The following is a 15,036-nucleotide window of genomic DNA, read 5'->3' on the forward strand; positions in this document are numbered from 1 at the left end:
TTGGGATTTTATACCTAGTGATGTGTAACTTACAGGATGCCCAGTAGCATTGGAAAGAGATTTAAACCTACGAAATACATCCCGGTCTCCACAGCAGCCGCCTTATTAGTGGGATCTACTACTTTGTTCTTCGTCTTCACGTAAGTTGGAAAGGAGAATGCCGACGATACGAGCTCCGCGGGTTTCTGCCAGGAAGCGGGGAGTGCGGGTGGGGGGGGGATACAAATCAGGCCTGGTTTGTGGTGCCGGCTGGGTACCTTTCGGGGACTGGGTTGCTATGGAGGAGGCAGGAGAGTTGCTTTGATCCATTGGAGAGGCCCCTGCGTTGGTGGTGATGCTTTCGAGGTGCCCAGATCTCTCTCCCCCCCGCCCTTGGGGGTGGCGATTGCGGCGGCCGTGGCGTTGGGTGGGGTGGCGGGGGCCGCTTCCTACTTTGCAGAGATTTTCCTGGTTATTTAATTCACATCCTCTCGCTCCAGCAGCCTTGGAAAAAAAAAAAGATGCTCGACTCATAAGGAACCACCATTTCGTGGCAAATCAGCCCTATCAGACTTTTGCGGCTGCTTGTCTGTGTACATTTGGAGGCGCCAATTAAATGCTGTCTTCTTTTTCTGTCTCCCTCCCTCTCTCCCCCCCCCCGCGCTCTGCTCCTGTGCGCAAAAGGGGAGGGAAAAAAGGAGGGGGGAGTTGATGTATGTTTTGAGTGAGCATCATCCTGAGAAGTGCAAAAGGCGCTTTTTTTTCCTGCTGCAATTAGCCAACCCAAATCAAGCCTCTTGTTGTTTTTTTATATATATAGGCAGATTCAGCTCGCCAGCCTTGTCCCTCCTTAAGCTGGCTGTGTGGAGCGAAAGAGAGAATTGGCCTCTGGGGCTTTTTTGCAGCAAATGTCTTGTTGGTTTGCAGAGGATGGTGAAGGCTGCCTGGAGAAAATCCTTCGGAGGCAGCACCATTGAGCTTCTGGTTGTGCTGGAAACTCCAGTATTTAATGTGCACATCTTAATGGGGTTCATTCCCTCATTTAAAAGGAAAGGGGGGGGGGAGATTTAAAAGCATTTGCCTTCATACACCCCTCCCCAAATGCTTTAGCTTGGAGGTTTCCAGTAGCTTTCTTTTAGTTTTCTCCTCATTTTAAATTTTGCATGCAAAGGAGGGGATTGTTAAAGCAATTGCAATTACTTGCCTTTTAAAGGAAACCTCTATATAACTTTGATTCCAGCATAGATATAGTTTGTGCTCTGAACTGTTTGTTGGGTCTTCTAGCTCTCTGAATGGTAAAAGAATCCAAATGTTTATTGAGATGATTAGAAAAAAATGCACATTATTCTCTGCTGATTAGCTGTTAGCATGCAGTCTTATTTTCTTTGAATCTGAGCTCAAGGGAAGGTATTTATGGGGATGGAGTATCAAATGTAGGTCTAGCTTGGCTGCAAAAATGCACTGTACGTGTGTTAACACCCAACAAGGGTTCATGTCCTTGGAGTCATTGTTGTACCTTGATGGTAAAATGGGATGTTTGCATGAGAGATCAACGTCGGTTGTGTTGCCCTAATCAAATGGTTCTGGGGTTGTTGCTTTAGTGTGTTTGTATCTGGGACAAATTGTATTTTTATTTTTTTGCTTTGAATGGCACATTAATTGAAAACTGCTTTGGAAAACTCTGGCTATACTTCCTGAATGAGACATAGACATGGCTGGTGGCTAAAGACTTGCTTTCCTCTTCTCTTCTCCTGACTCTTCCCCCTCACCCAGCCCCACCTATTTTGCAGACTTGACCCCTTTCTAATTATAGGCAGTGCATCCAAGCTTAGCATGGCACAAGACATTGGAAAAGTTGACATGTTGTAGGTGTAGGTCTGATTTTCGAAGAGAGTATTCCTAGGCTACCTGAAAGAATTCTGTTTACCATATGAGCTTGCCCGTTTGGTAGGTTCTGCTTCCAGGGCTCTACTAGCGTTCCCCAACTTTGTGCTCCTCCAGATGTTTTGGGATATAGCTCCCATCAGCCCCAATCGGCATGGCTAGTGATCAAGGTTGATGGGCAGCAATATCTGGGGGACACCAGAGCAGGGGAAGATGCCACTGCCTTCAGGAGTGCTCAGTGGATAAAGGGCCTTTTTAGTGGCCGCACCTCGGTTGTGAAATGCTCTACCCAAAGCCAGCTGGCTGCTGTGGACCCTAGTGTCTTTTCAACACGTGGTGAAGATGTATATCACCTCCTTGGCTTTGAATGGTTATCTTGGTGTTTTGCTATTTATTTATTTTTTTCTTTATTGTTGGTGCTTGCTTTAATTAGTATTTCAGATTTAATGAGCTTTTAAAAATTATACATATGTTAATCGCTCTGGAAGCTTTGGCTGGAAGCCAGCGTAGAAAAAACAGTTTAGCTAAATAGAAACAAACAGACAGATATTTTCTGGAAGAGGAGTCGCCGTGATTCAGAAAACCTTGGTATAAGAGCGATATTGAAACTGAGTAAAAAACTATTGGGAGCAATGGTGACCTATGGCGAGAGCCCTCCAAATCCCAGGTGGCCTTTTGTGTGGGGCATGACCCAAAAGCAGTGTTGAACCAGAAATGTTTCAGCTATGACTGTTTGGTCTGGGGACTTGATTTTCACTTTGAACATGTAGTTCAAATTAGCCATGCTGCAATATTTAATATTTGTCTATATTTGGCATTTGTGATATAGGAGGGCAGGAATGAAGCCATAAAGGGCCCTGTGGGATATCAGTGATATTCCAGTCCTATCCTTGTTTGTTCAGCTTTCATGCAAAAACCACAACAGGACACCTAAGTCTCTAATTCCTTCACTTGCAGAAATATAAGGAGAAATGTTGGGGGACGCGGGTGGTGCTGTGGGTAAAACCTCAGCGCCTAGGACTTGCCGATCGTATGGTCGGCGGTTCGAATCCCCGCGGCGGGGTGCGCTCCCGTCGTTCAGTCCCAGCGCCTGCCAACCTAGCAGTTCGAAAGCACCCCCGGGTGCAAGTAGATAAATAGGGACCGCTTACTAGCGGGAAGGTAAACGGCATTCCATGTGCTGTGCTGGCTCGCCAGAGCAGCGATGTCACACTGGCCATGTGACCCGGAAGTGTCTGCGGACGGCGCCGGCTCCCGGCCTCTAGAGTGAGATGAGCGCACAACCCTAGAGTCTGTCAAGACTGGCCCGTACGGGCAGGGGTACCTTTACCTTTACCTTTTAAGGAGAAATGCAGGAGGTAGTCCAACCATTCACTAACAAAGAAGGAAACTTGTTTCTGCTTTCCAGTGTTCTGGGCAGTGAGTACAAAGGCAGTGGGATAATTTAACCACTACAAAACTCTTATTTTAAAATTCTGTTTGATTTCTTTTGTTTAACACAAGGAAACCCTATTCGACTGTCTGCAGTTTGGTTCTGATTCTGAATGTTGTGGCTCAACTTCCCTATTCCTTAAATCAGGCATAGGCAAACTTGCCCCTTCAGATGTTTTGGGACTACAATTCCCATCATCCCACTGGTCCTGTTAGCTAGGGATCATGGGAGTTGCCTGCCTTAAACCCTCTCGCTACAACATTTTGACTATGGATGGTGAAGGCTAAATGGATCTATCACCTTCCTATTTACCATTGCTAGGTGATTGCAGGTAATGCTTATCTGTTCCCAGGCAAGTGGCTATTTGCAAGGCAAGCTCAATGAACTTGTGTAAGCTCAGTGAGGTAGGTTAAGAGGATGTGACTCCAAGGTCACCCAGTGAGCTTTATGACATAGTGGGGATTGGAACTCTGATCTCCCAGGTCCAAGTCTAACACTTTAACCACTACACCACCCTGCCTTCCTAGATTAATTCTGCTATGGGGCAGCTATATAAATGAAGTAGGTAAATAAATATGGGGGAAGTAAAATGTCACTTAGAAGAGGATCTGAAATATTTTCCTTGAAGCTTGCTTTATTCTAGATCGTTTTATTTGATGTTTTAGTGTGCTGTAAACTGCTTTGATTTTTTCCCCTTTAAAGTATAAAGTGGTAGAGAAATTAAATTATTATTATTATTATTATTGTCTAGGAGGTAACATTTTTTTACCATTGAATTATTATTATTTTTAATAATAATAATAATAATTCGATGGTAAAATAATGTTGCCTAGAGACATTCCATTGTAACTACTATAACCAAGGTTTAAGGCGCCATTTGGCAGCTAGCTTATATATCTGATGGCTATATCTGATGCATGGATGGCTTTAAATAATAATAATAATAATAATAATAATAATAATAATAAATATTTATTTATTTATTTATACATACATACATACATACATATATACCCCGCCCATCTGGCTGGGTTTCCCCAGCCATTCTGGGCGGCTCCCAACAGAATATTAAAAACACAATAAAACATTAAGAACTTCCCTAAACACGGCTACCTTCAGATGTCTTCTAAAAGTCAGATAGTTGTTTATTTCCTAGACATCTGATGGGAGGGTGTTCCACAGGGCGGGCGCCACCACCGAGAAGGTCCTCTGCCTGGTTCCCTGTAGCTTTGCTTCTCGCAGTGAGGGAACTGCCAGAAGGCCCTTGGCACTGGACCTCAGTGTCCGGGCTGAACGATGGGGGTGGAGGCGCTCCTTCAGGTCTACTGGGCTGAGGCTGTTTAGGGCTTTAAAGGTCAGCATGAACACTTTGAACTGTGCTCGGAAACGTACTGGGTGCCAATGCAAAAGTGGTTTAGACAAATTAATGGAGGATAAGGCCTCAGTTCCACTGTTGGAGGCAGTATGCCGCATCTCTGAATGCCAACTGCTGAGAATTGCAGTTTGGGAGATTACTAACCACAGTTGTAAAAAAACTCTTTCCAAAAAAAAAGGTCAATAAGTTTTCCATCCGGATTTTTCACTGTTTGAAATATGGCAACCCTTTGTAAAACAACAGCACCTGCACTTTGAAGCTCCTTGCCTATTGACATCTGGATAGTGCTTTCACTGTACTTCTTTTGATACCTGCTTGAAACATTTTTGTTTAGGCAAGACTATCCAGACATGTAGATGTTGGCATTTTTAATCCTTAAAGAAAAAAAAACCTGTTAATTTTAATTATCCCTAGTTGTTTTAAACGTGTTTTTAATCTATAATTTTAATATCTCTTGTAAACTGCTTAGAGCAGTGGTTCACAGTTGGAGTTCCAGGGACCATGGCCTCATTCACGTAACAAAAACTACTGTAAAAATATCAATTTTTTTCAAAAGTAGGGGGTCCATGGCTTAGCTTTTGAAAAACAGGGGGTCTGCAGCACGTAGCTTCGAGTTTTTACAGTGGTACCTCGGGTTACATACGCTTCAGGTTACAGGCTCTTCAGGTTACAGGCTCCGCTAACCCAGAAATATTACCTCGGGTTAAGAACTTTGCTTCAGGATGAGAACAGAAATCGTGCAGCGGTGGCGCAGCGGCAGCGGGAGGCCCCATTAGCTAAAGTGGTACCTCAGGTTAAGAACAGTTTCAGGTTAAGAACGGACCTCCGGAACGAATTAAGTACTTAATCCGAGGTACCACTGTAATAGTAATTTATTATTTATACCCCCCCCATCCATCTGGCTGGGTTTCCCCAGCCACTCTGGGTGGCTTCCAACAGGATATTAAGAACATGATAAAACATCAAACATTAAAAACTTCCCTAAACAGGGCTGCCTTCAGATGTCTTCTAAAAGTCAGATAGTTGTTTATCTCCTTGACATCTGATGGGAGGGCGTTCCACAGGGCGGGCGCCACCACCGAGAAGGCCCACTGGCAGAGGAAGGCGAGTGCGGGGGTCCGGTGTGGTGCGTACCAGGTGTCAGCCGTGAGGGTGGGTGACATTGCCGTCCCGCCCCCCGCTCGCTGCACGGCGTCCCCGGATGCTCACCACACGGACAGCACCTCCAGAGGCTCGCTGTGCGGGCAGTAGGCCACTAGGGACGCTCGCTGTGTAGCTGGCTAGCCCCTCCCTGCTCCAGGAGCCGGGGCAGGTAGCTCCGCCCCTGAGAAGACCCTCTGCCTGGTTCCCTGTAACTTCACTTCTCGCAGTGAACGAATTAAGTTCTTAACCCGAGGTACCACTGTACTACAATTAAGTGGTGTATACATTTTGTTAAATAAATGCATGCACGCACACACACCTACCTTTATTGATCCAATCAGGGCTTTTATGGGGTACCCTGCAGGTTAATGTATCAGCACACAGGCACAGTCTCTCTCTCTCTCTCTCTCTCTCTCTCTCTCTCTCTCTCTCTCTCTCTCTCTCTCTTTCTCTCTTTTTCTCTTTCTCTCTCTCAATGTAGAAGGGTTTGTGTGAAGAGAGTATGCTTGTTGAGTTATACAGAGCAACTATTTATTTCATAAAATTGATATACCACTTGATTGTTTTTTTTGAAAAAACAACAACCCAAGTGGTTTACAAAAAGAATAAAACAATACAACGATGAGTAAAAACCATTAAAACACCGAGAAAAATTAAAACCAACAATATGCTTTAAAAAAACGCATCAGCATTCTAGATACTTAGGTAGGCTCGTCTAAACAAAAATGTTTTTACCAGGCACTGAAAAAGACTACAGTGAAGGTGCCTGCCTGATATCAATAGGCAAGGAGTTCCAAAGTGTGAATGCTATTGCAGCGAAAGATTGATTTCTTACAGATGCGGAACGGGTATTATGTGGCACCTTCAATAGTGCTGGTTCTGCAGAGTGAAGCGGTCGAGAGGGTATATATTTGGTTAAGGTGATCTCGCAGGTGTACTCAGATGCCACTGCTGCACATACAGGCACTCTGCTCGCTGAATGTTACATGCAGATAAATGTATGAGTGCACAACATTCACAGCCTGAGCTTGAATATAATGTGTGAACACCCCTGTTGTGTCTCTGCATCATGTCAATTTGTGTTCAGTAATGTGGGCCCAATTTTGTGGAACTCAACTCCCTTCTAGTTGAAGTCTAGACAGTTGAACTTCAAAGCCAGCCAAAGCCCTCACCTTCATTTTTTACTACAGCAGGCTTTTAAATTCATTTCTGATTGTTTTGTTTTAAACAGTTGTAAGGTACTGAGTCTTCTGTCCAGCTCTTGCAGATGGTTGTAAATTAAGCAGTGTATAAATGTTTGAAATAAATAAAGGGATTTTATATATGTTTTTTTCTCTTTTTAAAGAAAGGCTCAGAGGCCAGGTTTCATACACCTGGATGAGCAATTGGTAGCGGGTCAAAGTCTTTCATTTATTTTCCTCTGCCTTGACAACTAAGCAATCTCTAGGCAACCTTAGATGTATTCTTGCAGATCTCCAAGCCCCACACACGCCTCAGAGGCGCCATTTTGTTTTTGATTAAAGAAGATCTCTATCTGAAACCTTAATGGCCTGGATTCAACTTCATGATGTGTTTGAAACACATGAGGAAGTTAGGGGCATGTTTGTCAAACGGGACCCTGCTCATGTTTGTTTGTTGATCTATCGCTATGTACTTATTGCAATAAAGGACGCGGGTGACGCTGTGGGTTAAACCATAGAGCCTTGGACTTGCCGATCAGAAGGTTGGCGGTTCGAATCCCCGCGATGGGGTGAGCTCCCGTTGCTCGGTCCCAGCTCCTGCCAACCTACCAGTTCGAAAGCACGTCACAGTTCAAGTAGATAAATAGGTACCACTCCGGTGGGAAGGTAAACGGCGTTTCTAGAAGCGGCTTCGTCATGCTGGCCACATGACCTGGAAGCTGTACGCCGGCTCCCTCGGCCAATAAAGCGAGATGAGCTATTCAAAGGGAAGTAGTCAAAGATCCCACTGGAACCCTAAGGCAAAATTAGATTTAAAAAAACAACAACAACCCATTTTTGTGGCAGAAGGGAGTGCGAATGAAGAAACACGAGGGGTTGATGAACCCTTTCCTTGCACACCTCTTGCTCTCTCTTGTAGCTTTGCCCCTCTGGTAGGAGGGAGGGAAGAACTTGGAACAATTTAGAACAGAGAAACAGCAGTCACGGACACAGTTTAGCCCTGTACTACAACTGCAATCCCAAATGTCCTCCTGAAAGCTGATTTCCTGGTATAAGAAGGAGCTGCCAGGACTACAGTATATGTCTTTATTTGTAATTAGAGACATGCAATATTGAACCTGGGACATCCTGCATACAGAGAAAAGCTTTTGCTATTGAGCGGCTCACCTAAATTTGCCAGTAATGTTTACTTTCAGCTAAGTCAATAAAAATCATATGCAGTGTTAATTAAAAGCTTCCCATTTGTAGGTTATGTCTATATTTTTAACTTTGTAATAATGAAGAATCATACTGGACTGGAGGGGTGCTGAACAACTTGCAAGTCGGAATACTTTGTAGGTATCCTATATTCACTTTGGTGGATTGCAAATTGTGCGGAGGAGCTTTCACTCCTTAATATTCCCTCCCCCCCAGTTAGTCTTCAGACACACAGAGAAACATGCATGCGAAACATAATATAGGAGCATAGAGGTGCAGCTCACTCAATTTGTGGCAGGGATTAGCGACTCAAAAAGCTTAGTTCCTTCTTAAATATTGCTTAATTTCCTATATGTATTTTTTTAATTAATTGGGCCAAGTCCCACTTTGAAATGAAGGTAGCTTTCTTCCATTACGCTGCTTAATCGATAAGCTCTTTTACTCTTAATCTGGTCAGGCTTCATTATGGATTGTTGTTTATAACCTTATCCATTCAGCTGGCAACCTGCGCGGCTTGGGTCTTCTCTGATCTGGAAATACCGAAGGCTTCGGCAGCTTGCTTTTGGAAAGCCGACTTTGACCACAGCGCGCTCTCAAATGGGATTGCTTTGAGTGGAATGCCAGTTGGTGGGTCTAATTCGGTCCGCTGGAAGACTAGAGCTTAATTAAAGCTGTTTTGTTCAAACATGGTGTAGATGTCACTTTAAGTTAAAGACTGTGTAACATCTACTAGGGAAGCTGACTGCCGCTGAGAGGCTAAGAAGCTGGCTTAGGTGGCTTCTCCGCTCTGCTCTTTTAAGTGCAGCTGAGAGATTGCAATTAGCTGGTAGTGGGATTTAAAAGGGACGTTCCCCAAACACTTAATCTACTGATGCCCTTCCACATGGCCAAGATAGGAAACTGCTTTATACCAATTCAAATTATTTACCCATCGATGTCATAACATTGACCAGTTTGATTAGAAGCAGCTCTCCTGAATCTCAGGCAGCTGTCTTTCTTATTAATTGCCACTTGGTTCGTTTAAACAGAGATGCCTGGGATTGAACCTGGGACATTCTGCATCCAGGCAACTTTGCTGTCTCAGAGCCATTGCCCTAAATTTGCATGTAACGTGTATTTGTCTGTAATGTTTGTCCACAAGTAAATCACATTCAGCAAAGGTCCCCTGCAATGGTAGTTAAAGACTTCCTGTTTTTGAGATTTTTTTGGATTGTATTGTACAGCCATACCTCTTCTTGCGAACGCTTCATGTTGCGTTTTATCCGGGTTAAGAATGCGGCAACCCTGGAAGTGTTTACTTCCGGGTTTCACCGTGCGCGCATGCGCAGAATCGTTCTGCGCGGTTCGTGCATGCACAGAAATTCTCTGTCGCGCTTCGCACATGTGCAGAAGCACCTCTCTGGTTACGGACTTTTCAGGGTGAGAATGGCACCCCGGAACGGATCGTGTCCGCAACCAGAGGTACCGCTGTATTGTATTGTTTTAACATTTTGATGTTTACTGACCTGGGCTCCTTTGGGAGAAAGGTCAGGATACAAATTTAATAAATAGTACTGGGGTTCTCCGTAGGTCCTCAAGCTCTTTCTCAGAAGAGTCGCTTCTGGGTTGGGTGGGATCCTGACAATTCCTGTGCCCTCTTTCTTGGTTTCGTTCCTCTGGTTCCCATTTCTGGTTCTTGGCTCTCCTCTCAGTGCAGCCTGTGGTGCTGCTGGAGCCTTTGACGTTGGCCAATAAATGTCCAAGGTAAGACGCTAGAGTAGATTGATGAACTCTGCTGCTTTACTTAGAGCTGAATGACCAGAGCATGTGGCTTCTCTCTGACAGCTGCTCTCGTCCTGGGCGTAGCTCAGCCAAGCTGAGAGTTCAAGGCCTTGAAGTGTGCTTATTAAAATTACATGGTAGGGAGTTGCCGGGCCGAATATAAATTCCCAAGATGACTTTCTACGATTGCCATTTGATTTGTTTTTAAGAAACAAAAAAACCTTGCCAACAGTTAAGCAGCCGGTGTGAGCTGGGGTCACAGCCGATCATAATGGATGAATATTGGAGGCGTTGGGCTCAGTGGGAGCATGTCTTCGTTTTAATCCCAGACTTCTGGAAACTGGAAAACTATGGGTTGGCTGTGAGGGGGACCCCTGTTTGAGACCCTTCAGAGCCACTTCCAGTCACTGGTGCCATCTGCATTATACATTTAAAGCAGTCAGGGTGGATAAAAAAAAATTAAAAATTAAAAATCGGATTTTTTATTTGAATCAAATTTTTTATTTAAATCGGATTTTTAAAATAAAATGCTTTTGGAGGGAAAATCTTTCTAAAGATAGTTTTCTATTTAAGTTACATTATAGTCCAAAGGCTATTCATCAGGAAATAAGGATTTGTTTTAAGTTTTTCATGTGTGCTAAAACTCAGTCTAAGCTGTTTTTTTGTTTTTAAATCATTTAATCACATCACCTAACAAACATGTATACATATGCTATAATGTTATTGCTTTAGTTAACTAAATTGTTTAGGGAAATGATTGTTTTTCTCCTTCCAATAAAGTACAGCAGAAAAGTTGTCCAAATATAAACAATAATTTCATAATGACCTGTCTTTGTATTTCTAATAGTATAACCAAATCAGTCATTTTTGATATAACTGTAAAAACTACTCTGAAAATTTATTATTCCAGAAATGAAACCTTCATCTGGTTGTAAATATTAAGATTATTATACCAGCAAGAATGAGTCTTTCTGTAAAAAAATAAAATGATTTAAATCAAGTCTTACTGACTAGTGATTTAAATTGATTTGATTTAAATCAAATCCACCCTGAAAGCAGTATCCTAGCACTTTGCCACTTGACCACTTTGTAGGAAGTCATGGCTTCCTCAAAGTAATAATAATAATAATAATTAATAATGATGTTTTAAAAAATCCTGCCTGAGTTGTTAGGAGACTCCAATTCCCCTCTGAGAGCTACAATTCTCAGAGCAGTTTTAACAGTCAACTCCTCATCCCAGGGAACTCTGGGAATTGTAGTTCTGTGAGAGGAATTGGCCTCTCCCAACAAACTACACTTCCCAGGATTCTTTTGGAATAGCCATGAGTGTTTAAAGCAGCGGTTCTCAACCTGTGGGTCCCCAGATGTTGTTGAACTACAACTCCCATCACCTGTGAGCTCTGGAGTTGTAGTTCAACAACATCTGGGGACCCACAGGTTGAGAAAGGCTGGTTTAAAGAGCTTTAAGGCACAGTGTGGGGGGGGGGGTGCCAGGAGGCTGCGCACAATTTTTGAGGGGGCACAAAACAGGTGCCCCAGGCATGGCCCAGCCTGATGCTCCTTTCCGCCCACCAAGGGTCATGTGCGCAGAAGCACTAAATTGCACTATGCGCCGAAGCGCCGAATTGTGACCTGCGCATGCTGCAGATGTGGCGCTGTGGGTTGCGAACGCTGCGGGTTGCGAACGTGCCTCCCGCACGGATCATGTTCACAACCCAAGCGTCCAATGTACCCAGAATTCTTTGAGGGAAAGAATGTGCTTTAAAGGTCTAGTGCGCACACAGCCTTAGTGGCATGTTGGTTTGGATTTTACAAGTTTTGATAAGCAGTTTTACTATATAGGGTTGTGTTTTAAATGCGTCACGCAATATTTAAGAGATTGTTTTTATAAATAGGTGTCTGATAAGTGTCAGAAATTAAGAAATAAAGTCTAGTTCATTTACTTGGTTTCATCATATCGATGAAATAAGAGCTTTCTTCGCTTTTCTCCACAGACAGAACCCATAAATGGTTTGTTTTCTCAGTCTCCTCCATCATAAACAAGTAGTCACTGATTTCTTTGCAAACACACAATTGTTTCCCTTCCATATTCTCTTATTGTGTCAAACCATTTCTTTAAATGAATCACCATCACTTCATTAGCGGAAAGGCTGATTTTTGTGAATTTCCGAGTCGCATTTGAGTATTGTTCATACACCTCGCTTGATAAGAAATTGAAATGGCTATATTTAGGAAAGCTATTCCTGATGTTGACTCCAGCTCTCTGTCCAGTGAACATATGTGTGACCTAGGCAGCCAGCAAATCCTCTTCTTGTTCTACTAACAAACTCAGCCAGAAGAATCTTTTGCAATCCAAAATAGCTGCTCCAGTAGAACTGAGCTGTGGCCGATATTAGCTCCATATAAGCCATCCCATCTCTTGGGGTGCAGCTGAAGAGGTCTTCTGTGGAATGTCGGGACTGTGTGTGTTGGGCTATATCAAGCATATTCCATTTATAAATAGCAGCAATTTAAATGAAAATGCTCAAACTGGCTGGAAGCATTTCCTTGCCAGGGTGGGAGCGACTTGGTGAATGGTACACGGTTGGGCCGCAGAGTGTTGAGCAAGTGAGACTTGCAACAAATCCTCCTTCCCTCAAGAGGAGTTACCCAGTTTGGATTTGATGTCCCGCTTTATCACTACCCGAAGGAGTCTCAAAGTGGCTCACAATCTCCTTTCTCTTCCTCCCCCACAACAAACACTCTGTGAGGTGAGTGGGGCTGAGAGACTTCAGAGAAGTGTGACTAGCCCAAGGCCATCCAGCAACTGCATGTGGAAGAGTGGAGACGCGAACCCGGTTCACCAGATTACGAGTCTACTGCTCTTAACCACGACACCACACTGGCTCTCAGCAAGCCTGGAACAAGGATACTTATAGTTCTTGTAGTTCGGACCTCTTGTGGTGGGGCAGCTTCAGAAGGATGGGGAAGAGAGATGCCCCCCTCCCCACTTTAATACTGTCATAGGTTTCTGGTTTGGGACTGGGTTGCCAGCCCCGAGTTTTAACACAGGGTTGGGAACCTCTGGCCCCAGGGGCCAAATGTGCCCTCTCTACGTGGAATAGTAATGGAATAGTCTCGTGGTGGGGTGCACATTTTTATTCTTATTTATTTATGATTATTACTTTGTCAAAACAATAAATAATATGATATGATATTATTATAATAATCTGGTTCCCATGAAAGCTGAATTTCTGTTGCTGGCATGGAGGAACACTCATTTTTGTAGATTTCTGCTCCTTCATGCTGAGAGAGACTTAAGATGCTGAAGACCGCCTCCACTCCCGTGACCTTACATTAAATTTTCCAGTGGGCTGCTATGTGAAGATAGCCCTCCCTTGTCCTAGAGATGAGTTGTATATCTGTAGATCTTAATATGGCAGGATCAGGCCGCACATCTTTTTTGAAAGAGTGAATCATTTGGTGATGATGGATCGTTTTTCCCAAGTGTGGCTGTGCAGCTTGTTGGATGTGGATTGTGTCTGCTCAAATATGATTCGATCTGACAAGGCATCTCTGCTGCTCTCTTAGGTTGCCCTTATAATACAGTGAAATTGCTATTTCAATCCAGTTTCTGGTGGACAAGTTCTTACAGTGGTTGCTGTTCCCTTTGAACTAATTAGGAGTACCCGTAATTATGTTAGGCGCTCTAAATTGAATTAGAGAGTTGCATTGTCAACAAAAAGATCCAAACATCACAAGCCAGTCTTCGCAGCAAAGAAGGCTGTCTTCAGAATATAACCTCAAGTTATTTGTCACTATTTATTATCGCAAAGAGCAACAACAAATTAAGAATGGCTTAATTCACACACAAAAAAGTCTTTATAATATGAGGAAGAGTTTTAAAAAGCTGGGCAGATGTTGACTTTGGCTCTGTTCACAGTCCAAATGTGGTTTCAGCTAACCATAGTTTAGAACACACGGCATAGATTGAACTTCCAAATGTGCATTGAACAACCCATGGGATTGTTTCCCGTCGTCTCAGTACTTCTTTGGTTCACTCCTGCCTCCATAGTGTAGTTCTGGAGGCAAAATGAGGTTTAACAGTCAGTACTTCTTCTTGGGGAACCCTGGGAATTGTTTGTTTCTGTGAGGAATCAGGGCCTCCTAACAACCCTCTTCGGGACGTGGGTGGCACTGTGAGTTAAACCACAGAGCCTAGAACTTGCCGATCAGAAGGTCGGCGATTCGAATCCCCGCGACGTGGTGAGCTCCCGTTGCTCAGTCCCTTCTCCTGCCAACCTAGCAGTTCGAAAGCATGCAGTGCAAGTAGATAAATAGGTACCACTCCGGCAGGAAGGTAAACGGCGTTTCTGTGCGCTGCTCTGGTTTGCCAGAAGCGGCTTAGTCATGCTGGCCACATGACCCGGAAGCTGTACGCCGGCTCCCTCGGCCTATAAAGCGAGATGAGCGCCGCAACCCCAGAGTCGTCCACGACTGGACCTAATGGTCAGGGATCTCTTTACCTACTTCTTCTTGGGGAACCCTGGGAATTGTTTGTTTCTGTGAGGAATCAGGGCCTCTTCACCCCTAACAACCTACACTTCCCAGGATTTTTGGGGGAAGCCATGATAGTTTAAAGTGGTGGTATGATACTGCTTTTTGTGTACTGTGCAGATGAGGCCTTAGATTATTTCTGCTGCAAGTGGCAAGTACTCATTCTTTCGGTGGGATTATCACTATCAGTCGCTTCTCAGCTATGTGGGTCACTCCACGCCAAATCACCTGGTGCCATCTGCTCTCACAACTCAGACAAAAAATCACTTTGAATGGTCAGTGACCCTTTTCTGTGGCACTTAATACCATTTTTATACCTTTTTTTGAAAGAGACTACAATTAGCTTGATACCAAAATAAGCCCAATTGGTTGAAAAATAAGCGAAACAGGAGGTTTTTTCTAAACTGACGCAGAAATTGCATTCGCCTAAATCGCACAAAAGCCAAAATTTTCAAAACTTCTCTTTCGCCTAATTTTGAACCAAAAAATATTAAAAAATTAATTTGAGGTTATCTTATAGGTATCTACTCATAAAAAAAATTGAAGAA

General features: G+C 43.7%; 1 protein-coding gene and 1 pseudogene across 2 annotated transcripts in view; both read left to right on the forward strand.

The window, feature by feature from the left end:
- ZDHHC8 (zDHHC palmitoyltransferase 8) overlaps nt 1-15,036 on the forward strand; it is a 116,383-nt gene continuing 101,347 nt past the window's right edge. Inside the window, exon 1 of the mRNA XM_081893326.1 lies at nt 1-140. Coding sequence (XP_081749452.1) covers nt 37-140 — 104 coding nt within the window. The 5' untranslated portion in view covers nt 1-36. The remainder of the gene's footprint in view (nt 141-15,036) is intronic.
- The window catches only part of LOC309359577 (serine/threonine-protein phosphatase 2A activator pseudogene), a 45,140-nt pseudogene continuing 30,105 nt past the window's right edge, over nt 2-15,036 (forward strand). The window contains exon 1 of the transcript XR_014173405.1: nt 2-140. The product of XR_014173405.1 is annotated as a serine/threonine-protein phosphatase 2A activator pseudogene (transcript). The remainder of the gene's footprint in view (nt 141-15,036) is intronic.

This window comes from Podarcis melisellensis, assembly GCF_964234715.1.
Source record: "Podarcis melisellensis genome assembly, chromosome: 16".
NCBI classification, from domain to species: Eukaryota; Metazoa; Chordata; class Lepidosauria; order Squamata; family Lacertidae; genus Podarcis; species Podarcis melisellensis.